This window comes from Pristiophorus japonicus, chromosome 1 (genome assembly GCF_044704955.1).
Source record: "Pristiophorus japonicus isolate sPriJap1 chromosome 1, sPriJap1.hap1, whole genome shotgun sequence".
Classification (NCBI taxonomy): Eukaryota; Metazoa; Chordata; class Chondrichthyes; family Pristiophoridae; genus Pristiophorus; species Pristiophorus japonicus.
The window spans coordinates 415,951,886-415,978,819 of record NC_091977.1 but is presented as its reverse complement, the minus strand read 5'-3'; the positions used below and the strand labels follow the sequence as shown (position 1 = coordinate 415,978,819).

The window sequence follows — 26,934 nt, the reverse complement described above, 5'->3', positions numbered from 1 at the left end:
CATTTTTCCTCATCTCAGTCCTAAATGGCCGACCCCTTATTCTGAGACTGTGACCCCTGGTTTTAGACTTCTCAGCCAGGGGAAACATCCTCCCTGCATCTACCCTGTGAAGCATTGTAAGAATTTTGTATGTTTCAATGAAATCATCTCTCATTCTTCTAAATTCTAGAGAATATAGGCCTAGTCTACTCAATCTCTCCTCTGACTCTGAACATGGACTCCTCTCCTTCACTGTTTGGTGGCTGCTTCAAGCTCTCCTCACTCCATCTACAAATGGACTGCAGCCCATTGCAGCTTCATGGACCTCAGGCATCAGTTCTGGACTGATTACTTTCTCTCTTCCTAATTAAAACTACTACCTGCTTTCATCTAATCTCTGCCATATTTGCGGGAAGGGAGTGAGGGTGTTTGTTTGCTGGGGTGGGAGGATACCCGGAAATCCCAGGAAGACGGAAAATCCTCATTATCATTTCCTTTACTCCATTTCCTGCCCAGCGGCTGGCAGTGGAAGAAGGCTGCAGCTGGGGACCATAGGGGTCAGTTGCAATGACCAATGGCCGATCAGGGCCCGCCCGACCTCGCAACCAATCAGGGTGGGGAGCGATAGGACTGCTCCAATGAGGAGGCAACAGTGGATGCGGTGGTGCCAGTGGGCGTGTGCACAGGGGAGCGGGGCCTCCCCGGGCGTTGCTGCAGAGCCAAGGAGAGCGGGAGGCAGAAGCGGCAGGTGAGAAAAAGAGAAAGATAGAGGGAGGGAGGAAGTGGGATGGGGAGAAAGGGACAGAAGGAGAGAGAGGGTGGGAGGGAGAGAGGGGGGAGAGAGAGAAGGAGGGAGGACATCAGCGTTGATTCTATAGACGAAGAAGATGATAACAGTCTAAACAAGTACTGTTGCAATAAACATACTAATTTGACCAAAAATGTTTTGCGGGTCTCTGCTAGTCCATCATTATTCATCTGGTAATCTTCTCTCATATAGCTCTTCCAGACCTAAATCCCCATTGAATGAGACTATAGCTAATATCTTAGCCTCCTTTGACATTTTCCACCTTAATCTTTGAAAACACCAACCTCATTCCCATCAGGCACCGCCTCCTTAGACAAAATTACCCAGGCTTCTTTGCTGTGTGACAAACTGCCTTCCCAAACCTTTTTTCCTGACCCCTCCACCTTTATCTCAAACACCAAGTGCGAGGAGCTCATGGAATTCTTCACCATCAAGATCAAGAGTATTTATACAGCTACCTCTGCTACTTCCTCACTTTCCCCTTGGCTCCAGTCATCAGTTGCCCTCGTCTCTGGACCACTCTAACCCTGAACCATCTTTCTATAACTTCTGCCCTACCTTCCTCTCCTGCCCTCTCTAATCTCATCTCATCTCTAAACTACATTAAGTTTACATTTCAGTCAGGTATAGCCTAAATGGCTTCACATAGTTATGGTACAAATGCACCCAAAGTCTTCTTTGATGAGGATAGTGTGTTTGATGTAGTATATATGGATTTTAGCAAGGCTTTTGATAAGGTCCCACATGGCAGACTGGTGACTCAACTGCTGACCACCCAACTCCTCTTCCTTGCCCCAAGCTGTCTGACATTGTCAGTGCTTCCATCTCACCAGTCATCAACCCTCTCCTCTTCAAAACTGTTGTTATTACCCTGTCCTCAAAAAAACACCTGCTCAATCCTTCTATTACCGCCAAACATTATCCCATCTCCAATCTCTCTTTTATTTCAATGTTCTTTGAACATGTTATTATCTCCCAGCTCAGTGCCTTTTTTCTCCTGAAACTCCCTTCAGTCTAGTTTCTTCCCATCTCCCAGCACTGAAGCTGCCCAAATCAACGCCATAAACAACATTCTATATTACCATGGTGCTTTATCCCTCCTTGTCCTCCTCAGCATCTCTACAGTGTTCAACACAGTTGATGACAAACCTCCTCCAATGACTCTCATCTTTTGTCCAGCTCTGTGGAACTCTTGCTTATCTGGATCAGCCAGAGTATCTCTAGGATTTATCTTTTCTTCCTCTTCACCTTGGTAATATCATCACAGATGTGGAATAGCTATCATATGTATGCCAATGACACCAAGCTCTACAGCTTCATCGCTTCTCTCGATCCCTCAAATCCCTCTATGCTGTCAGGCTGCTTTGATGACTGTTCTCACACACCATCCTGACTTGGAAGTATATCACCGTTCCTTCATTGTCGCTGGATCAAATTCATGGAACTCCCTACATAACAGCACTGTGGGAATATCTTCACCACACAGACTGCAGCGGTTCAAGAAGGCAGCTCACCACCAACTTCTCAAGGGCAATTAAGGATGGCCACATCCCATGAATTAATAAGTAAAATTCCCTCCAACTCAACATCTGGAGGACTGAAGATTGTACCAGCCTCGCCACAAACTCCACTCCCTTAGCACTGATTTGATCCTTTTCCACAACCAATCTCTAAGGCAGGATCAGACAGTTTGCAAGCTTGACATCCTGTTTCAACTTGAGCTGAGCTTTAGACGCCATATTCTTTCTGTTACGAAGACACTTACTTCCACCTCTGCACCATTACCTCCCTGCGTCCCATCACAGCCACTCCAGTGCTAATATACCTATACAAGCCTTTTTTACTAGTAGACGTGATTACTTCAGTGCTCTCTTTGTGGCCCCTCATGCTCCACCCTACATAAGCTTCAACTTGACCAAAACTCTGCTGCCACTATACTGTCCCACACTAAGTTATGCTCTTCAATCACCCGTGTCCTCTATTGGCTCCCTATTTCTCCAGAGCTTCACACTTCCCTATCTCCATTCCATCCTCCAACTTGTTATCCCTCCTCCAGCCTGTCTGTTCCTCTGTTCCTCTTAAACCAGCCTGGATTGCACCCCTCCAATCGCTCCACCATTGATGGCTGAACCATCAACAGCCTGGGTTCTACTCTCTGACATTTTCCCTAAACCTCCTTCCACCTTTCCACTTCTCTACTTCTCTTCTCTTCTTTAAAAACATCCTCTAAACCTGTCTCTCCAACCAAGATTTTGGTCACCCTGCCTAATCTTTCTTTTCCTAGCTCAACGTTTATGTCTCATATACCGTCAGTGAAGCAAATTGGGTTGTTTATACGTTGAAGGCATTATATAAATGGAAGCTGAAGAGTGTGGATATTGGTTCCAGTGGCAGGGGCACCAATCAATGAACTGCTTTGTCCTTGAGCTTCTTGAGTGTTGCTGTGATGGCACGCATCAAGACAAGTAGGGAGAGAAACTCGGGAGCGCCCCGTTTGGGGAGCTAACTTTAAAAAATTCGTGGTTTATGCTCCAGGGGGGAAGTGGAGTGGTAAATCACAAGCACTTTACTTCCTTACTGGAGCTCAACAGGCCATAGGCGGGGCCGTGTACAATGGGCCATGCAGTGCTGCTGCGTTGGAAGGCTCCTTCCCTTCCTTAAAGTGAAGGCTATCGCTGCAGGCTCTGCAAAGGAAAAACCTACCTGGTCCCCGATGGCAGCCGTGATTCAGTTCGATCAGCCTGATGCACTGCAGCAGACTGCTGGGCAGATTGATCACCGCGAAAATGATTGAAAAAAATTGACAGAGAGCATTTTAGAAATTTGTTCACTTACCTCGGCCACCTCGCCTTTAAATATCATCTTTAAAAATTAAGACTGTCTGGGGCTTTTCGCTCATGAGTTGATCGACTCAGTTCAACTCCAGTTCTGGGCGAGCGTTCTGAGTCAGTTATGACTGGAGGCTGAGTAACCGATCTGATGGGAGTGGTAATGACCCTATCAGAGACTGAAAGTCCAGATTCAGTATTGACAGCAGAGTCTTCTGATGAATGAACATTAGTTGGTTGGTCACTGACTGCATCTTCCTCAACCGGTTCCGGTTCATCCGTGTGCCGCAGTTTTATCTGATCGACATGTTTCCTGCATGTTTGCCCATTCTTAAGCATGACAATATGTTACCCTCCTTGGCCGTAACAGTACTGGCGATCCACTTTGGACCTTGACCATAATTCAGCACATAAACTGGATCGTTGATAGAGATGTCACGTGACACAGCAGTGTGATCATGATACCATTGCTGATTTTGACATTTGTTTTCAACATGATCATTCAAATCAGGATGGACAAGAGAAAGCTTGGTTTTGAGACTTCTCTTCATCAGTAGTTTTGCAGGGGAGACCCCAGTAACCGTGTGAGGTCTTGTCCTGTAACTAAGCAATATACGTGACAAACAAGTCTGCAATGAACCCTGAGTCACACGTTTCATGCTTTGCTTGATCGTTTGAACTGCACGCTCTGCTTGACCATTAGACGCAGGTTTGAATGGAGCAGACCTTACATGTCTGATACCATTGAGTTTCATGAACTCTTGAAACTCTAGACTTGTGAATCAAGATCCGTTATTGCTCACAACAATGTCAGGCAAACTATGAGTAGCAAACATGACACGAGGGCTCTCAATAATAGCTGTGGAAGTACTGGCTGACATAATAATACACTCTATCCACTTTGAATATGCATCCACCATAACAAAAACATATTTCCCAGGAAAGGGCCCGCAAAATCGATGTGTATCCTCGGCCATGGTTAAATGGCCATGACCAAAGACTCAGCGGAGATTCTGCTGGTAATTTATTTAGCTGCATGCAAGTATTGCATTGATGCACACATGATTCTAGATCACAGTCAATTCCAGGCCACCAACATGAGCCCTGGCAATGGCTTTCATCATGACGATACCAGTATGAGTGCTATGTAGTTCACGTACAAATTTTTCTCTGCCTTTCTTAGGCATAACAACACGATTGCCCCACAGTAGACAATCTGACTGAATGGATAGTTCATCTTTGCGACGGTTGTAAGGTTTGGTCTCATCACACATTTCCAAAGGTATTGCAGACCAATCACCACTAAGGACACAACGTTTCACAACCGATAAAATAGGATCATGGCTGGTCCAAAACCTCACTTGTTGAACAGTGACAGGAGTTCCTTCACTCTCAAAAGCATCCATTACTAACAGTAGATCTGCAGGTTGAGGCATCTCCACTTCAGGTGTGGGCAATGGCAGACGACTCAATGCATTGGCACAATTCTCAGTGCCAGGTCTATGACGAATAACATAATCATAGGCAGACAATGTCAACGCCCACCTCTGGATACGGGACGATGCATTGGTATTAATCCCTTTGTTTTCCGAAAACAAAGAAATGAGTGGCTTGTGATCCATTTCGAGTTCAAAACGAAGACCAAACAGGTACTGAAGCATTTTTTTGATTCCATAAACACAGGCCATAGCTTCTTTTTCTACCATGCTGCAAGCTCTTTCCGCTTTTGACAAACTTTTCGAAGCATACGCAACAGGTTGTAGCTTAGCTGACTCATTTGCTTGTTGGAGTACACAGCCAACCCCATATGATGAAGCATCACAGGCCAAAACAAGACGCTTACACGGATCATAGTGAACAAGCAGCTTGTTCGAACAGAGCAGATTCTTGGCTTTCTCAAAAGCTCTAACTTGAGATACACCCCAGACCCAGTTGTCGCATTTTCTGAGCAGCATGTGCAATGGCTCTAATAGAGTGCTCAATCTGGATAAGAAATTACCGAAGTAGTTGAGTAGCCCAAGGAATGAACGTGGCTCCGTCACATTCTGAGGTCTGGGCGCATTTTTGATGGCCTTGGTTTTCGAATCAGTAGGCCTGATGCCATCAGCAGCAATCTTCCTCCCCAGGAATTCAACTTCAGGTGCCATGAAGACACACTTCGAAGGTTTCAGCCTTGTCCAGACGATGGGGGATTGTTCAGATGTCCAGCAGTGTCACGACCTGTGACCAGAATGTCATCTTGAAACACAACGATTCTAGGAACGGACTTCAGTAGACGCTCCATGTTCTTCTGAGACATGGCTGCAGCCGAACGGATTCCAAAAGGACACCTGTTATAGACAAACAGTCCTTTATGGGTGTTGATGCAGGTGAGTTTCTTCGAATTGTCGACAAGCTCCTGTGTCATATAGGCCGACGTCAGATTCACTTTAGTGAATGACTTTCCACCAGCTAGCATGGCGAACAAGTCATCAGCCTTCGGTAGCGGATACTGATCCTGTTTCGAAACTCGGTTGATCGTAACCTTGTAGTCTCCACAAATCCTGACAGTGCCATCACTCTTTAACACAGGAACGATAGAACTGGCCCATTCGTTAAATTCGACCGGTGATATGACCTATTCATGTTGAAGTCTGTCAAGCTCAATTTCGACCTTCTCCCTCATCATGTACGGAACAGATCGAGCTTTATGATCGACAGGTCTTGCATTAGAATTCAGATGAATCTGCACCTTGACTCCAGTAAAATTGCCAATGCCGACTCTTCAATGATATCTGCCTTAAATTATCATCAGTCGCCATGCATGCCTGGGCAATCGCGATGGCCTTGCTCAAATCCAGTATTTCTGCAGCCAATAATTTCCGAAGGATCACATCATGGTTGATGCCTATCACAAAGAAATCTCGCAGCATGTCTTCCAACGCGTTTCTGAACTTACACGGCTCAGCCATACATCTTAGTTCGGCGACGAATCCCGACACAGCCTGACCCTCAGCACGAACCTGTGTGTAGAAGCGATAGCGTGAGATGATGAACCCCTCTTTTGGCTTGAGATGTTCACGCACCAAAGTGCACAAATCCCCATACTCTTTGTCTGTTGGATGTGCAGGCAAGAGAATATTCTTTATGAGGCCATAAATTCTTGGATCACAAACGGTGAGGAAAACCGCCCTGCGCCTAACTGCGCCACCAGCTTCCTCCATTTTGTTGGCCACGAAATTCTGATCTAGGTGGTCGATAAAATCCGCCCAATCCTCGCCATCCATGAATCACTCCAGAATTCCAATCGTGCCCAATGTGCATGCGAAGGTTCTTAAGTTACCTTGTCGCCAGATGTGATGTATATAATGACTCGAAAGATTTGATACTGTAATCTCACTCAGGTGCAAACCTGGTTCAACTTTATTCGCGCCCAAAGTGTGCACATGACATGGTACTCGCTCTTATATACCAGGGCCCGCGCACATGTGCGTACAGCCCGATGACCTCCGACAGTGGCGCCCCCTTGTGTCTAGTGACCCCAAGCATCAATACATAACAGTTACCTAACATTTGTTGGTCCAAGTTTGGATGTTATCAAGTCCTGCAGTAGGTTGGCATGGGCTGCTTCATTATTGTTGGAGTTGTGAATGGAACTGAACACTATAGAACTTTCAATAAACTCCTGACCTTATAATGGAGGGAAAATTATTGTGATGCTGCTGAGGTTGGTTGGACTGAGAAAGCTTCCCTATGGAGCTTGTAGTGATGTCCCGAGCTCTAATGACTAACCTGTGACAAACATAAGCATCTTCCTTTATGACTCCAACCACTGGAGGGTTTTCCTTTTGACTCCCATTGATTTCAGTTTTACTTGTGGATTTAAGGCCACATAATATCAATTGCATTTCCTCTATCCATTACTATTAGGACAGTTTAAAAAAAAACTAACAGGTAATTAAACATGACTGCCTCGAAACACACGAGTCTTGCTCTGCAACTGTAATCACAGCTGATTGGGCGATTTGTCTGCTGGCCTTATTTGAGTTTGTGAGGTATGGGGAATTTACATAATGTGCAAATGCCCATATCAGTAGTAATACAGATAGGGCACCTACTATGGGTTTGAAGTGGTAAGAGGAATTTTGCTGCAGAGGCCACAAGACGGCATGAAGAAGTTTCTTTCTGACAGTAATTGGTGCTTTTGAGAATATTACAGCCAATCGCACCATAACCGGCTGTGTAAAAAAAACAGCCTTTCAAAATCTAATGGAACCCACTTCTTCCAGGATGCAGTCCTGGCAAGTAATTTCCATCCGTTTTATGCAGGCATACATTACACTGGCGGCGGCAGAGGCAGAAGTGGTGGGAATTCCGAAGGATGTTGTCATCCCACAGTTTCACCTCTTTTTCTCACATCATGAATAACAGGGCGGGTGTAAGAGAAAGTTACTCCCACTGCCTGAGGAAACTGGCATATGTCAAACAGGGCGGAGCCCCGATGGAATCGGTTCCCTCCCAAAATCTGCTGCCACTCAGATTCACAAAAAAGATTGTGGATTTTCAGCCCCAACTTTTCTGAATCTGTGCTGTCGATCTATTAACAGCCAAGTGTTTCCAAATGTTTGTCTAGTAGCTCTGTAAAGATCATTTTAAAGACTTTCTCTACAAGTGTGAAACTTGTTGATCATTTCCAGGGATGTCGCTTGCAAGTTTTTAAAAATGGAGTTTCTATTAGGATCTCAAAATCCTAAGGAAACTATCCCCAATGTATCAATCTTACAAGAGTGTCAGCTAAAGCTTTACTGGTTTCAAGATTCAAGTCTAGAAATGATCTATTATCTATTTCAAGAGCATCAAAACTTCTTAAAACCTTCTTATATTCTTTCTTATTTGCATATTGTCCAGTTCCTCCTGTTGTTCCTGGAAATCAGATACATGTTTTCTTTCCTCTTCCTGAACAAAGATGTATGTAACAGAATTAGTTAATGATTCTACTTTTGGATTCCAGTTTCCCACTATAATTTTTAAGTGAACCAAAATTTTATTTCATTCTTCGTTTACTGCGATTATATTTCGAAAGTCTTTGCTATTTGTGACGTTCTCAACAGTCATTTGGGTTCTCCTAATTTTTTCTCTTGCACTTGTCTTTATAATTTATCCAATGTTTCTGTCCACTGGATTCCTTGGAAGTCTTTTGATTATCCTGAATATTATATTCTATGGGTTCAATTTTTCCCAGTGATTTGCGCGCTTTTTTGGCATGTTAAAAAATTAAAGTTTCCTCAAGGAATGTGCGCCAGCGTAACTCAGTTGATTACGATTATTTTCGGTTAGTATTTTTTTGCGTCATAGGAGGCGTAACCTGATGTCTGCTCCAGTTTTGTCAATTACATAAGTTTGCCCCAAAAACTTTTCTTCCAGATCGGCGTATGTGACCATTCTCGAAAAACCTTTTTGGTGCATTGAAAAATCGGCGCAGAAAGACGCCATTGCTTTTCAACGAAGTTTTGGAAAACACTTAAATATCCATAATAAAGATTACATTTTTCTTACCTTATAATGCAGTAAATGGAAGTTTGATGGAATTCTGTAAGTTTTCATTTTTTTTCAACTGACACGCCACCACCGAACGTCTGCAAACAGGGCTTGAGGGTCAGAGCGTCGGTCGGCTGAACCACGCCCGGACTTAGGGGCTTGCGGTTCGGCTGCAAAAGAAGCCCGGGGGGGGGGGTGAGAGCGATCGGGAGGAGTGCTGTGGAACGCATACGGAAGGCATCAGAAGCCTGCACGACGCATCAAATCAAGCCCGGGTGGATGGGGGTGGCTGTGGAAGGCATACGGAAGGCATCAGAAGCCTTCACTAACCATCAAATCAAGCCTGGATGGGTGGGGAGCTGTGAAATATAGAAACATGGAAAATAGGTGCAGGAGAAGGCCATTCAGCCCTTCGAGCCTGCACCACCATTCAATATGATCATGGCTGATCATGCAACTTCAGTACCCCATTCCTGCTTTCTCTCCATACCCCTTGATCCCTTTAGCCATAAGGGCCATATCTAATTCCCTTTTGTATATATCTAACGAACTGGCCTCAACAACTTTCTGTGATAGAGAATTCCACAGGTTTACAACTCTCTGAGTGAAGAAGTTTCTCCTCATCTCGGTCCTAAATGGCTTACTCCTTATCCTTAGACTGTGACCCCTGGTTCTGGACTTCCCCAACATCGGGAACATTCTTCCTGCATCTAACCTGTCCAATCCAGTTAGAATTTTATATGTTTCTATGAGATCTCCTCTCATCCTTTGACATTCCAGTGAATATAAGCCTAGTCGATCCAGTCTTTCTCCATATGTCAGTCCTGCCATCCCGGGAATCAGTCTGGTGAACCTTCGCTGCACTCCCTCAATAGCAAGAATGTCCTTCCTCAGATTAGGAGACCAAAACTGTACACAATATTCAAGGTGTGGCCTCACCAAGGCCCTGTACAACTGCAGTAAGACCTCCCTGCTCCTATACTCAAATCCACTCGCTATGAAGGCCAACATGCCATTTGTCTTCTTCACTGCCTGCTGTACCTGCATGCCAACTTTCAATGACTGATGTACCATAACACCCAGGTCTCATTACACCTCCTCTTTTCCTAATCTGTCACCATTCAGATAATATTCTGCCTCCCTGTTTTTGCCACCAAAGTGGATAACCTCACATTTATTTACATTATACTGCATCTGCCATGCATTTGCCCACTCACCTAACCTGTCCAAGTCACCCTGCAGCCTCTTAGCATCCTCGTCACAGCTCACACTGCCACCCAGCTTCGTGTCATCTGCAAACTTGGAGATATTACATTCAATTCCTTCGTCCAAATCATGAATGTATATTGTAAATAGCTGGGGACCCAGCACTGAACCTTGTGGCACCCCACTAGTCACTGCCTGCCATTCTGAAAAGGACCATTTTATTCCCACTCTTTGCTTCCTGTCTGCCAACCAGTTCTCTATCCACGTCAATACATTACCCCCAATACCCTGTGCTTTAATTTGGTGGGTATTTCCATTCATACTCATGCATGCTGGTGCTGCGGAGAAGACAATTGATTCGATGTCATTGCATGAGGAACCTCAGAGCCCTTAGGGTGATGGGCAGGAGACCTTACCCATGTCGGGTATATCGACACATATGTTCGTACCTGCACCTGAATGATGCAGACTGTGTCAGAAGGCTGCATTTCTGCAAAGAAGTTGTAACTGAGATCTGTGAGTTAGTAAAAGCAGACGTGCAACCTAGAAGCATCAGGAGGACTGCTTTGTCAGTTGAAGTGAAGGTTACAGCTGTACTTTCATTCTATGTATCTGGATCGTTCCATGCTACAACTGGGGATGTGTGGGCCATTTCCCAACATGCAACACATGTCTGCATTCGGCAGGTGACTGCTGCACTATATGCCCGGAGGAATGACTACATAAAGTTCCCCATGACCGCCCAGGCTTCGTCAGGATTGCTGGCTTTCCCAAGGTACAGGGCTGCATTGATTATACCCACATCACCTTGCGAGCACTTTTGGAGGATTCCGAGATGTACAAGAACAGAAAAGGCTTCCACTCCGTTAATGTGCAACTCGTGTGTGACGACATGCATCGCATCATGTCAGTTGATACAAGATATCCTGGGAGCACCCATGATGCATTCATCCTACACGAGAGCGCTATATCTGCCATGTTTCAGCAGCAGCAAGAAGGGAAGAGCTGGCTACTGGGAGACAAAGGGTACGGCCTTGCCACCTGGCTCATGACGCTCCTACGCGTAGCCTGGACGGAAGTTGACCGGGAACACAACATGTCTCACATTGCGACAAGCAGCATAATAGAGAGGACCATTGGCATCTTGAAAAAAACGTTTCCAATGCCTGGACCATTCTGGAGTTTACTTGCAAAACTCCCCTGCGATTGTCGGTCAGTTCACTGTTGTGCACTGCATGCTGCATAACTTAGCCATCATGAGGCAGTAGCAGCTGGTAGTAGAAGATCCACCTGAGGTGAGAGTGGCTGATGATGAGGAGGAAGATGCAGATGATGAGGAGGAGGAGGAGGACGAGGATGCCATGCAAATACCTGAACCTGGAGCATGACGGCGGAGAAGGGCGGGCCGTCGTGCCCCTTTAATGATTGCTTCAGCCTTGCGTCAGAAGCTCATCCGTGAACGCTTTGCTGCCTGAAGGCTCAGCCGCAACTATTCCAAATGGACCATGTTTACTGTTTGGGTCTGTTCCGTAATGTTGTGTTGTGTTAATGGAACAAATAATGGAAACGATTCTTCTTTACTTCAAAAAGTTGTGTTAATAATGGAACAAATAAAAAAATGATTCAGTTATAATTTTAAATATATTTTATTCAAAAGTTTGACAAACATTTGTTTGTACTTAACTTTAATAAACATATTCTTGCATCAAATGTTAGAGTTTTCACATAAGATCACATACAAACTTTAAGATCACCTACAAACTTTTAAGATCACTTAAAAGGTTTAAGATCACTTACTAACTTTTAAACTTGTAAATTTACATAATTTACAAAAAACTTTTAATTTGAGAACAGTTACAACAGTAACAACAATAATAATAACAATAACAACAACAACAGCAGCAGCAAAGAAAGGCTGCACCCATCTCTCCTTCACTCTATTCTAAGACTGAGATATTCTCTCCCTCATGTTCCCGGACAGCGTTCCCATTTCTTGTGAGAGTGTTGTTACTTCTCCCGACAGTCCCGATACCTCATCACCCACCCCACTGGTGGTGCCCAGGAGTGATCGGGTAAGGTCAATGCTTTTCGCACTCATTGCTATCATGTGAACCACATCTGCTAGATCCTGCACACCAGGAGAGTGCGGTCAAGCTCTCCTTCCCCGCTTCACCTTGGGTGTGGCTCGCAGCATCCCATGGGACCCGCAGCCTCGGACGGTGGGGCCCTGGGTGTGCCTCGCTGCACCCCACTGGGACCTGCAGCCTTGAATGGTGGGGCCCTAGGTGTGCACCCCATTGGAATCCCCAGCCTCGGATGGTGGGAAACCATGTCCCACCAACACTCAAACCATGACTCAGGGAAGGGGCTAGCACCTCAATGGGCAGCACCTGCACCTCCTCCAAAGTGAGTACAACAGTGGGGACTTCATCCATCCCCTCCCTCTGACTCCCATGCTCTTGGTCTGTAATGTGGGATTGGAAGATGTTCTCCACTTCAGGCTCCTCCTCGTCTGAATCTTCTTCTGCATCATCAGGTTTGGCCTCAAATTCTGCAAAATATAACAGAACAGACAAATGGTTAGCAACAGAAGAGGGGACAGGGTGGCATGAGTAGGCACACACAGCACAGGCAGCAGGCTCATTTGAAGGACCACAATGAATGATAGCACATTGCATCAACTGAAGGATAGCTGAGGGAGACAGCCCCATGAACCAAAGCATGGCTAGCCCGTGCAGTACTTAACATTTAGCAAAGCCATACTGTGGAATTTGCAGGACTTACCCTCTCTCTCGAGTGAGGGCCCAGCTTGTGCAGTGGTGATTGTTTTTCTCCAGGCAGGATTCATCAAAGCAGCGACCCTCTCTTCCAACGGTGTCAGTGGGTGCAGATTTGCCGGGCCTCCTCCTGTTTGAGTTCTTTCTTGTTTGTTGTGTGCCACTTTCCTCTGCACAGATAAAAATATAACTTTTTAGCGAGGGTGTCTTTCTGCTGGGTGGGCACATACAGATGGTCACATTTACAATTGCAATTCCAGTGAATAAATAAAAACATTACTTACACCAACTGCTTGACCAAAGTCGTGCCACTTTTTGCACTGGCCTCCAGACCTCAGGGTGGTCACCATTGCACAGTAATCTTCTGCAAGATGGTTCTAGCATTTCTTTATTTCTTTGGGTGGAACTTTTATGTGACCTCTACTGGTCGCATCTGCCCTCAATCACAGTAACTAGTGCCTCCACTTCAAAATTTAAGAAAATCTTGGTCCTTGCGCCGCATTGCGTCTTGTATTGCAGCTCCGATTTTTCCAATGATAATTGAAGTTGTCAGACAGCACTCACAGTTCTCTCACACACAACTGGTTCTTTAAAAATGGCCGATTGCAGACCAGGAGCTGTACTGCGCATACGCGCCCATACGAATCACGTCAAAAACGTCCATTTTTTTCGCGCATGCGCAGAATGGGCAGCATCATTTTTTCGGCGCAGACATTAGGCTCCACTCCCCGAGGCTACAGGACAGGCTGCGTGGTGCCAATTTTAGAAAATAGAGCGGTGAAACTTGGCACGTTTAATTTTGGAGCAGTTGTGGTCTAGAAAAACGGGTGTAACTCTGGCAATATGCCACAAAACGGCTTTGAGCAAAATTGAGCCTAAGATCGGTCAAAGTTAATCGATTTTGATTTGGCTGAAACAAATTTTGATTGTAATCTCATCAACAATTTATTAAACACTTTTCTAATGTCTCGCTGCCATTTTTTACACAATTTTAAAAATTCATTTTGCAATCTCTTAAAGTTAGCTCTTTTTAAAAGCCATATTTTGTGTCACGTATTTCAGTTTGAATAATATTATCACTATATGTATCCCAGATGCTCATCTGCTTCTACCTTATCTACCACACCTGGAAAATTACTAAAGATTAGATTTAAAAATCTAAAATCTAAAAATTTATAACAGTTTTTGGGAGAGGGGTTATAATTTCTGCACACTTTGCTCCCCTTTCCATCACGTTTTCTTATTTTATCCATGGATCTACTCATTATACTGGTTTGGTGGTAGAACAGGAAAAAAACAATTAGTGTATGACAGACATGGTATATATTTGCCCCATTACATTTTTTCAACAGCGCTGCAGATTAATATTCTTCTGCTAGACATTAATTTTAATACATTGCAAATAGTGTATAATATGTAATTTTCTTTTGACAGATGGCTGGATCAGGGAGAGGAGGATGGCAAAATTGCACGGGAATTATATATTGCAGACAACTTCACCTTTCCGGCAAGTAAGTGCCTAGACAGTCCAGTACCAACTTCACCAGATGGCTTCTGTTGTGAATAAGCAGTGCTCTGTTATCATTATGAACAGACGCTTCTGCATTTTGTTTAATGGAAACTGATGTCATCTTTTTATCTTTGCAGAACATGAGCTGGAATTCAGAAGAAAGGAAATTGTAAGAAACCCTTTTTCCTTTTCATGAATTAATTTCACGTAAACATGTTGAAAGCCCATTAGATTTTGCAGAAGCATCAAACAGTTAAACATAGATTGTATTTTTAAAAGTCAGTGTTTGTTGACTTAAATCTTACTTCCCTGATCGGCCCATAAATTAGTGGTGCTTTTATCTCTCTAATCAGTGGGCTGCTGAGAGGTGGAAGTTCAAGGCGGGGAGGATTTTGCAGTTTTACTGCAAACCAACAGGAAAGTTCATGCGTCTGATGCCAGATGGCACTGTGGATGCTGTTGCAGAGAAGGACGATCACAATGGTATGAAAGATTAGAATGCAATGTTGCTATATAATGGGTAATGGAACATACTATTTTTTATTGACATTGTATAATTTCCTTTTAGTCTGAGTGGTATGGAGTTTTAGGAATGAACAGTATCAAAATGCCCAATCACAAGAAGTTATATACTATTTATATTCTGAGCGAGCATAATAATTATAAGCCAGTAGTTACATCAATTTCCTAATGTAAACTAATTTAATTACTGTACCTGTCAACAGTTTTGAATAATAATATTGACTCATTCACAGTAAAAGATGTATGAAATTCCCAACGCTCATTTCATTATTCTCTTACTACAAATTTTACAGCTCATTTACAAAGTAGACATTGTTAAAAAACAAAGTTGCTCAGCTATTCGTCTTCTTAAAAAATCTTTGTGCAAAACAAGATAAAATATTTAAAAAGTGACATATTCCCACTGCGGAAGTATTACTTGTGTCCAATCGTAGAATTATATATTTAGTAAATACCATAGCATAGAAATGACTGTTTGCGATGATAAGGTATAAATAGCTAACATTTTAAACATTTGTAAATTAAACAAGTTGATTTCCCGTTGGTGCTGATCACAGATTTATATATTCTTATACCTCTTCCTGGTGCTCGACAGTGTGCAGCATATCATAATTAAAAGTTCTGCAGTATCATTAGTTGATGGGATTCTACAGCACTATATCACACATTTACATCAACACAATTTCCTCGGGTCTTGAGGCAGTGTGCTAGTTTCAAAGAGGTATGAGAAGACAGATGAGGATGGGAACTGAGGTGGGACTTAGAAACAGCTCGCTTCCGCTCCAAAGATCTAAGTCTGGGAATTCCCACTAGGGGCAGAAACAGTGTGGATGTAGTCACCTGATTAAAAGCCTGTGAAAAGAAGGCAGAGCTGACAGGATGTCATCATCCATGGATCTCTCACCACTTCCATCTCCTCTGCCCTGAGTGTCTAAGCTACTGGCAAAATACCCTGTACTGGCATTTAGTTCAATGGCAGAAGTAGGCCCCACAAGGGATGTCTAGGCCAGAGTCTTAGGCCTGAAACACTCCAGAAGAATAAAATGGGCCTCTGATCCAGTGGGTCGATCTCATCAATCGTGGTAGTTAGAAGATCATCCTGCAACCTTATCACGTAGGCAGTTTTTCTGCACTACATCCTGCTGCCCAGCAGCCCGTCTCCAAGCTGGTAGCTAGGGTTCATACTGGCATGAGTGTCCACCAGATTTATTTAAATTTCCTGACCTCACTTTGACCCTGGATATTCCAGCACAGTCAGGCTCTAAGGACACTGGTGGGGCATGATTGTCACCCTGCCATAGTTATGGTGGTGGAGCGGGATCATGGGTATTTGGTCTTTTATTACTGTGGGTAGGTAGAACTATCCAAACAGTATACTGTGAAAGAGGTCCCGTAATAGTTTATTTTCTAATTTCTCATCAGTGCACCTAAACCTGTCAGCCATCAAACAGGGAGTTTGAGTCCCACACTACTTCAACACTTGCTCCTTGTTTGATTGGTTGCATAGTGGATGAGATGGCTGAGAGGAGGATTACTCTTTATGGCAATCCAGGGCACTCTCCTCAGATGACAACAGTGGCAGGAGGTACCAGCCAAGATCTATTCTGTTTTTAGTGCCTGCAGGATCTGAGCACAGATACAGAAGAGAGCAAGTTTAAGAAAGTAGATAAGATGGAGCTACCCAACCCAGATAGATTGTCCAATACAGCAGAGCCTGGTCTCCAGTCTTGGATCCCCTTGCCGCTCTGTCAAGCCCGTGTGGTAGCTGGTGTGCAACGGCCACTCCATGTTAAAAGAATTCAAGCACAGGCACCTTTCACACTTTAAGATGAAGTTCTGGACCTAGAACGCAGGACCTCATGGACAACCCTAACAGCAACAGACCAGAAAGCTGCACCGCTATCGTTGCCTGCGAACTCGGGCGCTTTGACGTCGACATCGCTGCCCTAATCGAGACCCGGTGGGCAGAGGAAGGCCAGCTCAAAGAACAAGCTGGTGGCTACACCTTCTTCTGGAAAAGCAAACCAGATCAAGAACGCTTCTAACTGGGTTGGGTAGCTCTATGGGGTTGGCTTAGCCCTAAAAAACAAACTAGCGGGCGGTCTCAGAAGCTCCTCCTGGGATAAATGAATGCCTCATGACTCTTCAGCTCACCCTAGCCCGGAACCAGTGCACTACGGTCTTCAACGCTTACGCCCCCAACATTGGAAGCTACAGACGAGACCAAACAGGAATTCTACTCCAGCCTAGAACAATCTCTGTCCCAAGTCCCAACCAGCGACAAGCTGATCCTCCTTGGCGACTTCAACGCCAGAGTCAGAAAGGACACTGACCTCTGGGGAGGTGTGATCGGCAGAGAGGGGTTAGGGAAAGCCAACTCTAATGGCACCCGCCTCCTGAGGCACACGGTCTCTTCAGAACCAATACCCTGTTCCATTAGAAGGACAAATATAAAGCTATATGGCAACACCCTTGTTCCAAGCAATGCCATCTGCTAGACTACGTCATCATCCGAGCTAGGGACCGCAAAGACATGCCCATCACCCTTGACAAGAGCTGATGACTGCTGGATTGGACCACCGCCTAATTCGCTCTCCTCACCATCAACTTTGCCCCAAAACAGCGATGGCAATAGAAACAAGGCAGCAAGAAAATCAACGCTGGTGCACTCAAAGATCCTGCTAAGAAAGCCCTATTCAGCCAATACCTCGCTATCAACCTGATGACTTCCAGTGACCCAGAGACACAGAGTGGTCACTGTGCCTGATCAATCCTCAAGGCTACATAATCAGCACCTGTGAAGAGACGCTCAGTCACTCGACCAGGAAACACCACGACTGATTCCACGAGAATGATCAGGAAATCCAGGAGCTAATATGCCCCAAGCGCAGGGCATTCTTCGACTTGAAGCAGCAACACAACTCGAGGGCAAGAAAGTAGCTCTACAGGCGTCTGAAGGCTGAGGTCCAACAGAAAACCCGCAACCTAAAGGACAGATGGTGGGTGGATAAAGCTTAAGAAATCCAGCAGCTAGCTGACAACCACGATGTGCAAGGATTCTTCAACGCCATCAAGACGACCTACGGCCCAAGCACCCAAGGCCCTACCCCACAACTGGCCAAAAACGGAGAGATGCTCATCAAGGACAGAGAGGCAGTCTGCCCGCTGGAAGGAGCACTTCGAGGATCTCCTCAACCAAGCCTCTGGGCTAGATTTTCCATTATTTTTGCATCCATAACGCCCACTTAACGTCCATTTTACCACTGAAATGAGGTGTAACGCACAGATATCACCCATTTATCCACAAAATGGAAACTGACGCCCATTTTTTGGACACTTATCGGCGAGCATTATTTTCGCCATGTACGTAACGCTGGGAAAAAATAATACCGCCAGCCCACTTTTTTTGGGCGAAATCATCAGAATGGGCGAAACCAACACCCATAATATCGGCCAGCATTACTTTCGGCACGTAATTAACGCCGAGATTCAGTAATACCGATCGCCCACTTTTTTTGTTGTAAAGATCACATTTGCCGAAACTAACGCCCAGTATATCGCCCAGCCTCACTTTCACCACCTCGCACACATCTCGGCCACAATCTCGCTCGCCCAAATCACCGCTCTGAAAAAATGGAACTGTTCTGAACTAATCACAGTGGTGTGGGCACCATTTTTCAAATCGCAGGTCGCCTCATTGAAAAGGCTGCTTCAACTTCATGGGAGTTTGGATTGACTCTGGAGTTCTTCTCAGGTGAAGTGACCATCTCATCAGATATCTTTTCAGACTGTGGACGATTGGGTTTTACTGTATGTGTCTTTTAGTGTGGAAATTATTGCTTTTGACCAATCGCTATTATATTTTCATTGGAATGGGGCCAGCCATTTCTCAGCCTGTATCGATTAATTTGCAGATGCTGCAGAGTGCAAATGGCACACCGTCTAATGCACACCATTATGTGCCCCATCTAAGACGTGCCAGAATGAGAGGAGGTCCAGATCATACACACCCCGCACTTATAGGGAGAAGAGGTCTTACCTCGACGTGTCCGAGAACACCTGCCTTCGGAGACTGCGCTTCCACAAGGTGGTGATCACTGAAATATGTGAGCTCATCAGGGCAGATATGCAGCCTGCCATCAGGACATCACTGTCCGTCGAGGTCAAGGTCACCGCGGCACTGTTGTTCAATGCGTCCGGTTCCTTTCGGGCCTCCGTGGTCGACATTTCCCCTCTGTCTCACCATGCCACACATCGCTGCATTAGGCAAGTCACGGAGGCCTGTACGTGCGTAGGATGGACTTTATCAGCTTTCCCATGACTATGGAGGCTCAGACTGACAGGGCTGGAGCATTCTACTGCATTGCTAAGTTCCCCAAGGTGCAGGGAGCAATACAGTGTACTCACATCGCCATGTGGGCACCTTCTCAGGACCCAGAGCTTTTTCGTAACAGAAAAGGATTTCACTTCCTGAAGGTCCAACTAGTTGCCGACCACAACGAGATAATCATGGCAGTGAATGCCAAATGACCGGGCAGCTTCGCTGAGGCTCACATCCTACATGAGCGCGCTGTCTCTGACATGTTTAAGAGTCAGCCACAAGGATAATGCTGAATGCTTGGTGACAACCGATATGGCCTAGCCACCCGGCTGATGACCCCTCTGCGAGACACCCACACCGAGGCTGAGAAGTGATACAATGAGAGCCACAGAGACACACACAATGTGGTCCAGAAACCAATTACTGTGCTTAAGCAGCGCTTTAGATGCCTGGAGCACTCAGGAGGGGAGCTACAATACAACCCTGAGGAAGTAGCTAAATTCATGGTCGTGTGCTCCATGCTGCACAACCTGGCTATCAGGAAGGATAAGAATTGCCAAAAGGGACTGATGGTCCACCTCAGGAGAGAGAGGAAGAGGAGGAAGAGGGGCTGGACGCTGAGCTAGGGCCAGACAATCAGGCTGACTATGCAACCATGCCCATGCCCCCCTCCAGACCGCAGGAAAGGGCCCATGGTGGCTACATAGCTGCAAGACTCTTACGTCAGGAACTTATAAATGAGCGATTTGCCTGAAAGAACATTGCTGTAATTGACAAAGCTGACACACTGCTGTGTGTGTGCAGCTCAGACATCAATGGTGGGCATCACCTTGGTGCCAGTTAAAGTTTAAGTTGATTCAAGTTAAGTGTAATTATACCCTTTCATATTAAGGAATCGCCAGTGTGTAACGGTCCAGCTATCTGAGACAATGCGCAACAAGGTTCTGTTGAATAAAAAACATTTAATACGACTATTGGTCTGAAATCATAAGTATTACGGGCAAAAACACCCCACCCCCACCCTACTTTTTTGACCATTGACATCAGTCAAATGGTCAACATGTCCAGCAACACAGAACACAAATGCAAAGCGGGAGGGTGGCCCCCTACCCCCATACCTTACAACAAATTGCATACACCGAGATGGAGATATAACACAGCCATCGCCTGCGGACATGCACCTCACTTTCCTTCCCCCCTCCCCTTCTTCTCCCCACCTCTACCCCTTCCCCTCCTTGCTCCATGCCGCCTGGCCGAAGAACTCCTCAGTCGGTGCCTCATTGGGGGGTATGAAGGCAGAGGCGGTGTTTGTACGGGTACAGGAGTGGAGGGTGGAGGTGGGAACATTCTCGGATCCAGAAGCAGGATCTTGGTCCTGCCTCTCGTGTCGTTGGCATCGGAACCTAGGGTTGGAGTGCTGCGCACTGGGACCACTGGAAGGCCTGTGCCAGCAGTGTTCCTGGCTATTGTCTCCAGGCCTTCGCCATCCACGGAATCATGGTGCCAGAGATGGTGGCCAGCTGTCGGGATATGCTCCCCAATGCATTGAGGATCTGGTCACCAATGTCTACAGTTCTCCTGGACAACGTAACCATCTCTCCGCTCTCATCTGGCGCTCATGGACCAGACCTGCTGCGTCCATGAAACCTTTGCGGGGTCGGCGCCGTCCTGGGGACAAATGGGCTGCCCTGTGGCGAGGTGCTTGTGCCCAGTGCTTCCAGAGTGGAGGCGGGAATGGCTGGAGGAGCATTAGATGGCCTTGGAATGGAATGCCTTCTGGAGTCTGGTGATGCAGGTTCCTCGAAGTCAGCGTTTTCATTCGTAGGGAACAGACCCAGTGGATTGACGGGTGAGAATCGGACCTCCTCAGCACCAGATGTAGGATCGTCCGCTGAGTCCGACCCCGCGCCCCCACGTTCTGGCATCTGTGGTCTTGCCTTGGGACGTGCTGCTGGCTGAGCTGCAAAACACAAATAAGATTATTAGAGGAGAAGGGGGTGCTAGGGTGACAAGGTGAGTCCAGCGCTACACACACCATATGCACAACAAAAGCACCACCGCTATCAAAATCATCACAGACATCACATTTCATGACAATCAACACATTGTGCATTGCAATAATTTTCATTCGGCCAGCATTATTTATAGGACAATTTTAGAAACTATCTATCATATATTATTGTTCGGATATGAGTGGGTGTGGCATCTATTGACTTTGCATCACGCAATGGCGTATACTTTACTCACGTGGCATCACTTCAGGGTCTGCAGCTGCCTGCATGGTCGTCTGGAGGTGCCTCCCCATGAGTGTGAGCACCTGCTCCTCGATGTCAGTGATGTCGCTGATGACTGGTGGCCCCCCCCGTTCGCCTCACCGCAGTCCTAATCGTCGATAGCTTCTTCTGTAAAAGGTGACAGGACGACATGGCGTGAGATCATTGCATGATATCATTGCGAGGCACTGTCACAGAGACTGATATAACACATAACCAACAGATGTAATTATGATTATTATGATAATTATCATTATTTATCTAAAGACGTACACCGTGAATGCAGGCTTTGAGTAAAACATTCCCGGTACATGTAAAAGACCTCACATCTGATGATAGTCACTCATGGCTCTTACAAATCAAATTATATAAATGTATAAGTACATGTAAATAAATGTAATACTTACTCTTGCGGATCCCACAAGGTCGATCCATTGTTTGCGGCATTGGTTGTCCTCACGCACCTCGAGACCACCTCTGCTATCTCGGCCCATTTCTTCTGGTAGGCCTTTGGGGTGGGATTCCCACGCCCTCCCTGGGTCAAATCACCCCAGCGTAACTCGACCTCCTGCAGGAGGGAAACATTTGCCACGTCCGAGAACCACCTGGCTCTTTTGCACCCTCCAATGTGCTCCTCTCCCAGCTCACTGCTCTCGCCAGCGTCAGTCTCCACAGCGTGCTGTGTCGCCTCCTCCTCTCCCTCCATTATAGGCACCAAATTTGGACAAATATCTAGCTGGTAACAGCTAATTTGATTTCCCAATTTGGTATAAAGCTCGAAACTCTCCCTCCTTGCGCCCAAAGTAGCCACACCACATTCACACACATCTTCACTCCCTCTCAGCTCCCTCTCTGTCTCTTATGCGCATGTCATGATGACCCTTGACCTCCTGAATCGCGGGAATCGAGCATTGCCATGCCATTGCTAAGGATGGCAACACTTTACAGCAGAAGGTCAGAGAGATTTAACGCTAACGCCCATTTCATATCGCTTGCGGTATCGCCCAATTTTAAAAATGGAGACTAGGTGCTTTGAGAATCGGCGACAAGCCGGCGATCTGAAAACCCATTTTTACTGTTCATGCCGGAAATAACGCCCATTTTTGGGCGATCTGCACAAGAGTGTAAAATCTAGCCCTCTGACTTTGATGTGTGTGTCCTCGACTCCACCCCACAGCATGCCACCTGCCACCATCTCAGCACATCCCCAGCCCGGCACGAGGTTAAAAGGCCATCCGATCACTGAAGAACAAGAAGTCATCAGGACCAGATGGAATCCCTGCCGAAGCACTAAAACATGGTGGAGAAGCACTATTGGTGTGGATGCATGACCTCATCTCTCTTATCTGGAAGGAGGAGATCATGCCAGGAGATCTCAGAGACGCTGAAATCGTGACCATCTTCAAGAAAGGCGACAAGTCCGACTGCGGTAACTACGAAGGAATCTCCCTGCTGTTGACCACCCGGAAGTCATCGCAAGAATTCTCCTGAATCGCCTTCTTCCCGTGGCTGACGAACTCCTTCCAGAGTCGCAATGCGGATTCCGCCCACTAAGGGGCACAATGGACATGATCTGCACCGCGTGGCTGATTCAAGAGAAATGCAGGGAACAGCACCAACCCTTGTACATGGCCTTCTTTGACCTCACAAAATCCTTCGACACTGTCAGCCGTGAGGGATTATGGAGCTTCCTCCTCAGAATTGGCTGCCCTGAAAGTTTTGTCACCATTCTCCGCCTGTTCCATGATGACATGCAAGCCATGATCCTGACCAATGGATCCACCGCAGACCCATTCCATGTTCGGAACGGGGTCAAGCAGGGCTGCGTCATCGCACCAACGCTCTTCTTGATCTTCCTTGCTGTAATGCTCCATCTCACCCTCAGCAAGCTCCCCACTGGAGTGGCACTAAATTACAGGACAAACGGGAATCTGTTCAACTTCCGCCGCCTCCAGGCCAGATCCAACGTCGTTCCATCCTCCGTATCGAACTACAGTACGCAGACAACGCCTGCGTCTGCGCACATTCGGAAGCCGAACTCCAAGCCATCGTCAGCACCTTCACCGAGGCGGACGAGAGCATGGGCCTTACCCTAAACATCTACAAGACAAAGGTCCTCTACCAACGTGCCCACGCCACACAGCACTGCCCCCCAGATATCAAAATCCACGATGCGGCCTTGGACAACGTGGACCATTTTCCATACCTCGGGAGTCTACTGTCAACAAGGGCAGACATCGACGACGAGGTCCAACACCACTTTCAGTGTGCCAGTGCAGTCTTTGGTCGCCTGAGGAAGAGTATGTTTGAAGACCAGGACCTCAAACCTGGCACCAAGCTCATGGTCTACAGAGCAATGTTGAAACCCGCCCTCCTATATGGCTCAGAGACATGGACTATTTTCAGCAAGCACCTCAAAACACTGGAGAAGTAACACCAACACTGCCTCCGCAAGATCCTGCAAATCCATTGGCAGGGTAAGCGCACCAGCATCAGCATCCTCGCTCAGGCTAATATCCCCAGCATCGAAGCTTTGACCATGCTCGATCAGCTCCACTGGACAGGCCAATCGTCCGCATGTCTGACACGTGACTCCAAAACAAGCGCTCTTCTTGGAGCTCCGACACGGCAAGCGAGCCCCAGGTGGGCAGAGGAAACACTTCAAGGACACCCTCAAAGCCTCCTTGAAAAAATATAACATCCCCACCGACACCTGGGAATCCCTGGCCCAAGACCGCCCAAAGTGGAGGAAAAGCATTCGGGAAGGCACTTAACACCTCAAGTTCCTTCGCCGAAAGCAAGCTGAAGTCAAGCGTCGACAGCGGAAGGAGGGCATGGCAACCCAGGCACCCCTCTCACTTGTTACTTCAATCACCATTTGTCCCACCTGTGACAGAGCCCCGCATTGGACTCTTCAGTCACCTGAGAACTCATTTCTAGTGTTAAAGCAAGTCCTCCTCGACTCCGAGGGACTGCCTATGATGATGATGAGATTGCCCAAGTATGCATGCCACAATGTGTTGCTTGTCAACCTGTTACTCATTTACTGCTGGTGCAAGCAAAGCACTCAGACAATCTTACTACTCTTTCCATTGCTTTTCATGCAAAGGACACATCTGAACTTCACCTACACTGAAGCCCTTGGCACATGGAGACGTTACAAGTGTTCCATACAACAAATTATTCTATAATAACTAAGCTACATCATCACTTACAGAAACACAGGATGAGCTACAGGTTGGTATGTGCTGTTTCAACTTACAGCATCTCAAGACTATTGCACATAATACAAGAACTGGATGAGGCCCAGAAATTAAAATCCTTGAACATCTTTTGAGGAGCTCACCGTGGACACTTTGCCTGTAAGGGCACTAAGGCAATAGGGAAAGATGAAGATCTAGGCCTGTCCGATCTCGAGGCCGGTGCTGACTGTTTCTTGTTATGGTTTGTCTACTCACTGACAAACAGGAATACATAGAACCACAAAAATATCATGCACATTATTATGCCTTTGCAGGGAACAGTCCTTTCAACATTTGAAGGGGGCAAAATTTGGTAGCCCCCGAAAAAGGGTGCGGGAATCGCGATGCGCGATTAACCCACGCCCCTTGCTTCCGATGTCGGCAGCACGCCAACTTTATGTTGCCTGCTAAATAACATGATTGCAACGTGAAACCAGTGCTAACCATGCTGTTGACTGGCTGCACACCTCAGCTGGGGACACAAGATTGTGTGAGGCTAACACCACTTAAAGCTAGCCTGCACTACTTAAAGCCAGCTTGCACCTCTTAAAGGGTAGGTGCATTCTGGCTGGAGCAGGCGCTGGAACTGCTTGTGGAAGAGAGTCTGAGCAGGAAGAAGAGTGAATTATGGCACAACAGGTCAGAGAGCGTGCTCCAAGGTTCTCTGGCGCTACACTAGAGGCGTTGGTGGAGGAGATGGAGAGGAAGAGCAAGATTCTCTATCCATAGGGGGCAGGAGGCTCTTCAGACCAACTCTGCGAAGGCTGTGGGAGCAGACAGCCGTGGCGATCAATCACGAGGACCTGGATGTGGTGCTGCAAGAGGTTCAATAACCTCACACGAGTGGTAAAGGCCAGTGAATTCATCTTCAAATGCCAGATCCCACCAACTATGCCACGAGCCTCAGTAACTGCTCAATGCACCACCTCCCATCACTCACCGGCCAACAATCTATATCAATTCGGACTCATACCCAACATTCAGAGCTTCACCATTCTTTCACACTTAGCACTGCTGCAAGCCTCACACCCACATCTCATAGCTTTCACACACTGCCAGCTATTCAACCATGACAGGCACATCACCCAAACAGATTGCACCACACTCACTGACACTCTTACCTCTTGGCGCACAACAGGAGGCAGCAGGAGCTAACCAGTGGGGGACAATCACGGCTGCATGTCCTTACCGTGATGAAGGAGACGGTGGCCGCCATCGTTGGAGTGGCCATTGCTGAGCCCGTGGCCAGTGGCGGAGCTGAAACCATTGTTGATGATGGTATTCTCATATATAATCCTCCTTTTCACATCCCACTCCCCCCTTATCCCACAATCTCTTCTGATTAACAAGCTGCAGTTGATGTAAGCATGCATCTCTTGCTTTCCCCCCTCCCCTCACCACAGTACTACTCTTGTGCCTTTTTCCTTTCAGATACCCAAGAACTGCAACCTGGCCAAGCAGTGGTGGAAGAGCAGCGAGACAGTGATGAAGCGGAAATACCATCGCTCGAAACTGACACTGTGCGTAATTTAGAGAATAGCTTAGAGGAGGTATCTGCACGTGGTGAGACACCAGACATGAGTGCCCTGCAGCCAGGTAGGGGACAAGGGTAGCACAGGTGCCAGCTCGCCGGAGTGTGCTGCGGAGGACTCAGATGAGCACATCGATGAGGCTGCTACAGAAGAAGGCTGATGGGTATGCACAATGAAATGCTTGGTGCATTGGCAGGCCTGCCGGAAAGACTGTGTGCAATGTGAAGGAGCATGGAGGAGTCTGGCACCAACTTGGCACAGGGCTTTGTGCAGAGCTTGGAGCCCTTACTCCTCCCCCTCCTGCTCCTCATGCTGCTCACCTGGTTGCCATATAGCTGGGAGTGAGGGCTATGCAACATGCAGCAGAGGACACAGTACTGCCGGGCTCCTTCAATGCGGCCCAGGCAGCGGAAGCGTTG

General features: G+C 46.6%; 1 protein-coding gene across 1 annotated transcript in view; it reads left to right on the top strand.

Annotated features, from left to right (window-relative positions):
* Positions 1-26,934, top strand: part of LOC139267383 (lipoxygenase homology domain-containing protein 1-like) — a 496,361-nt gene that overhangs the window by 134,451 nt on the left and 334,976 nt on the right. Inside the window, exons 11-13 of the mRNA XM_070885678.1 lie at positions 14,550-14,626; positions 14,763-14,794; positions 14,979-15,108. Of these exons, the coding sequence (XP_070741779.1) occupies positions 14,550-14,626; positions 14,763-14,794; positions 14,979-15,108 (239 nt within the window). The remainder of the gene's footprint in view (positions 1-14,549; positions 14,627-14,762; positions 14,795-14,978; positions 15,109-26,934) is intronic.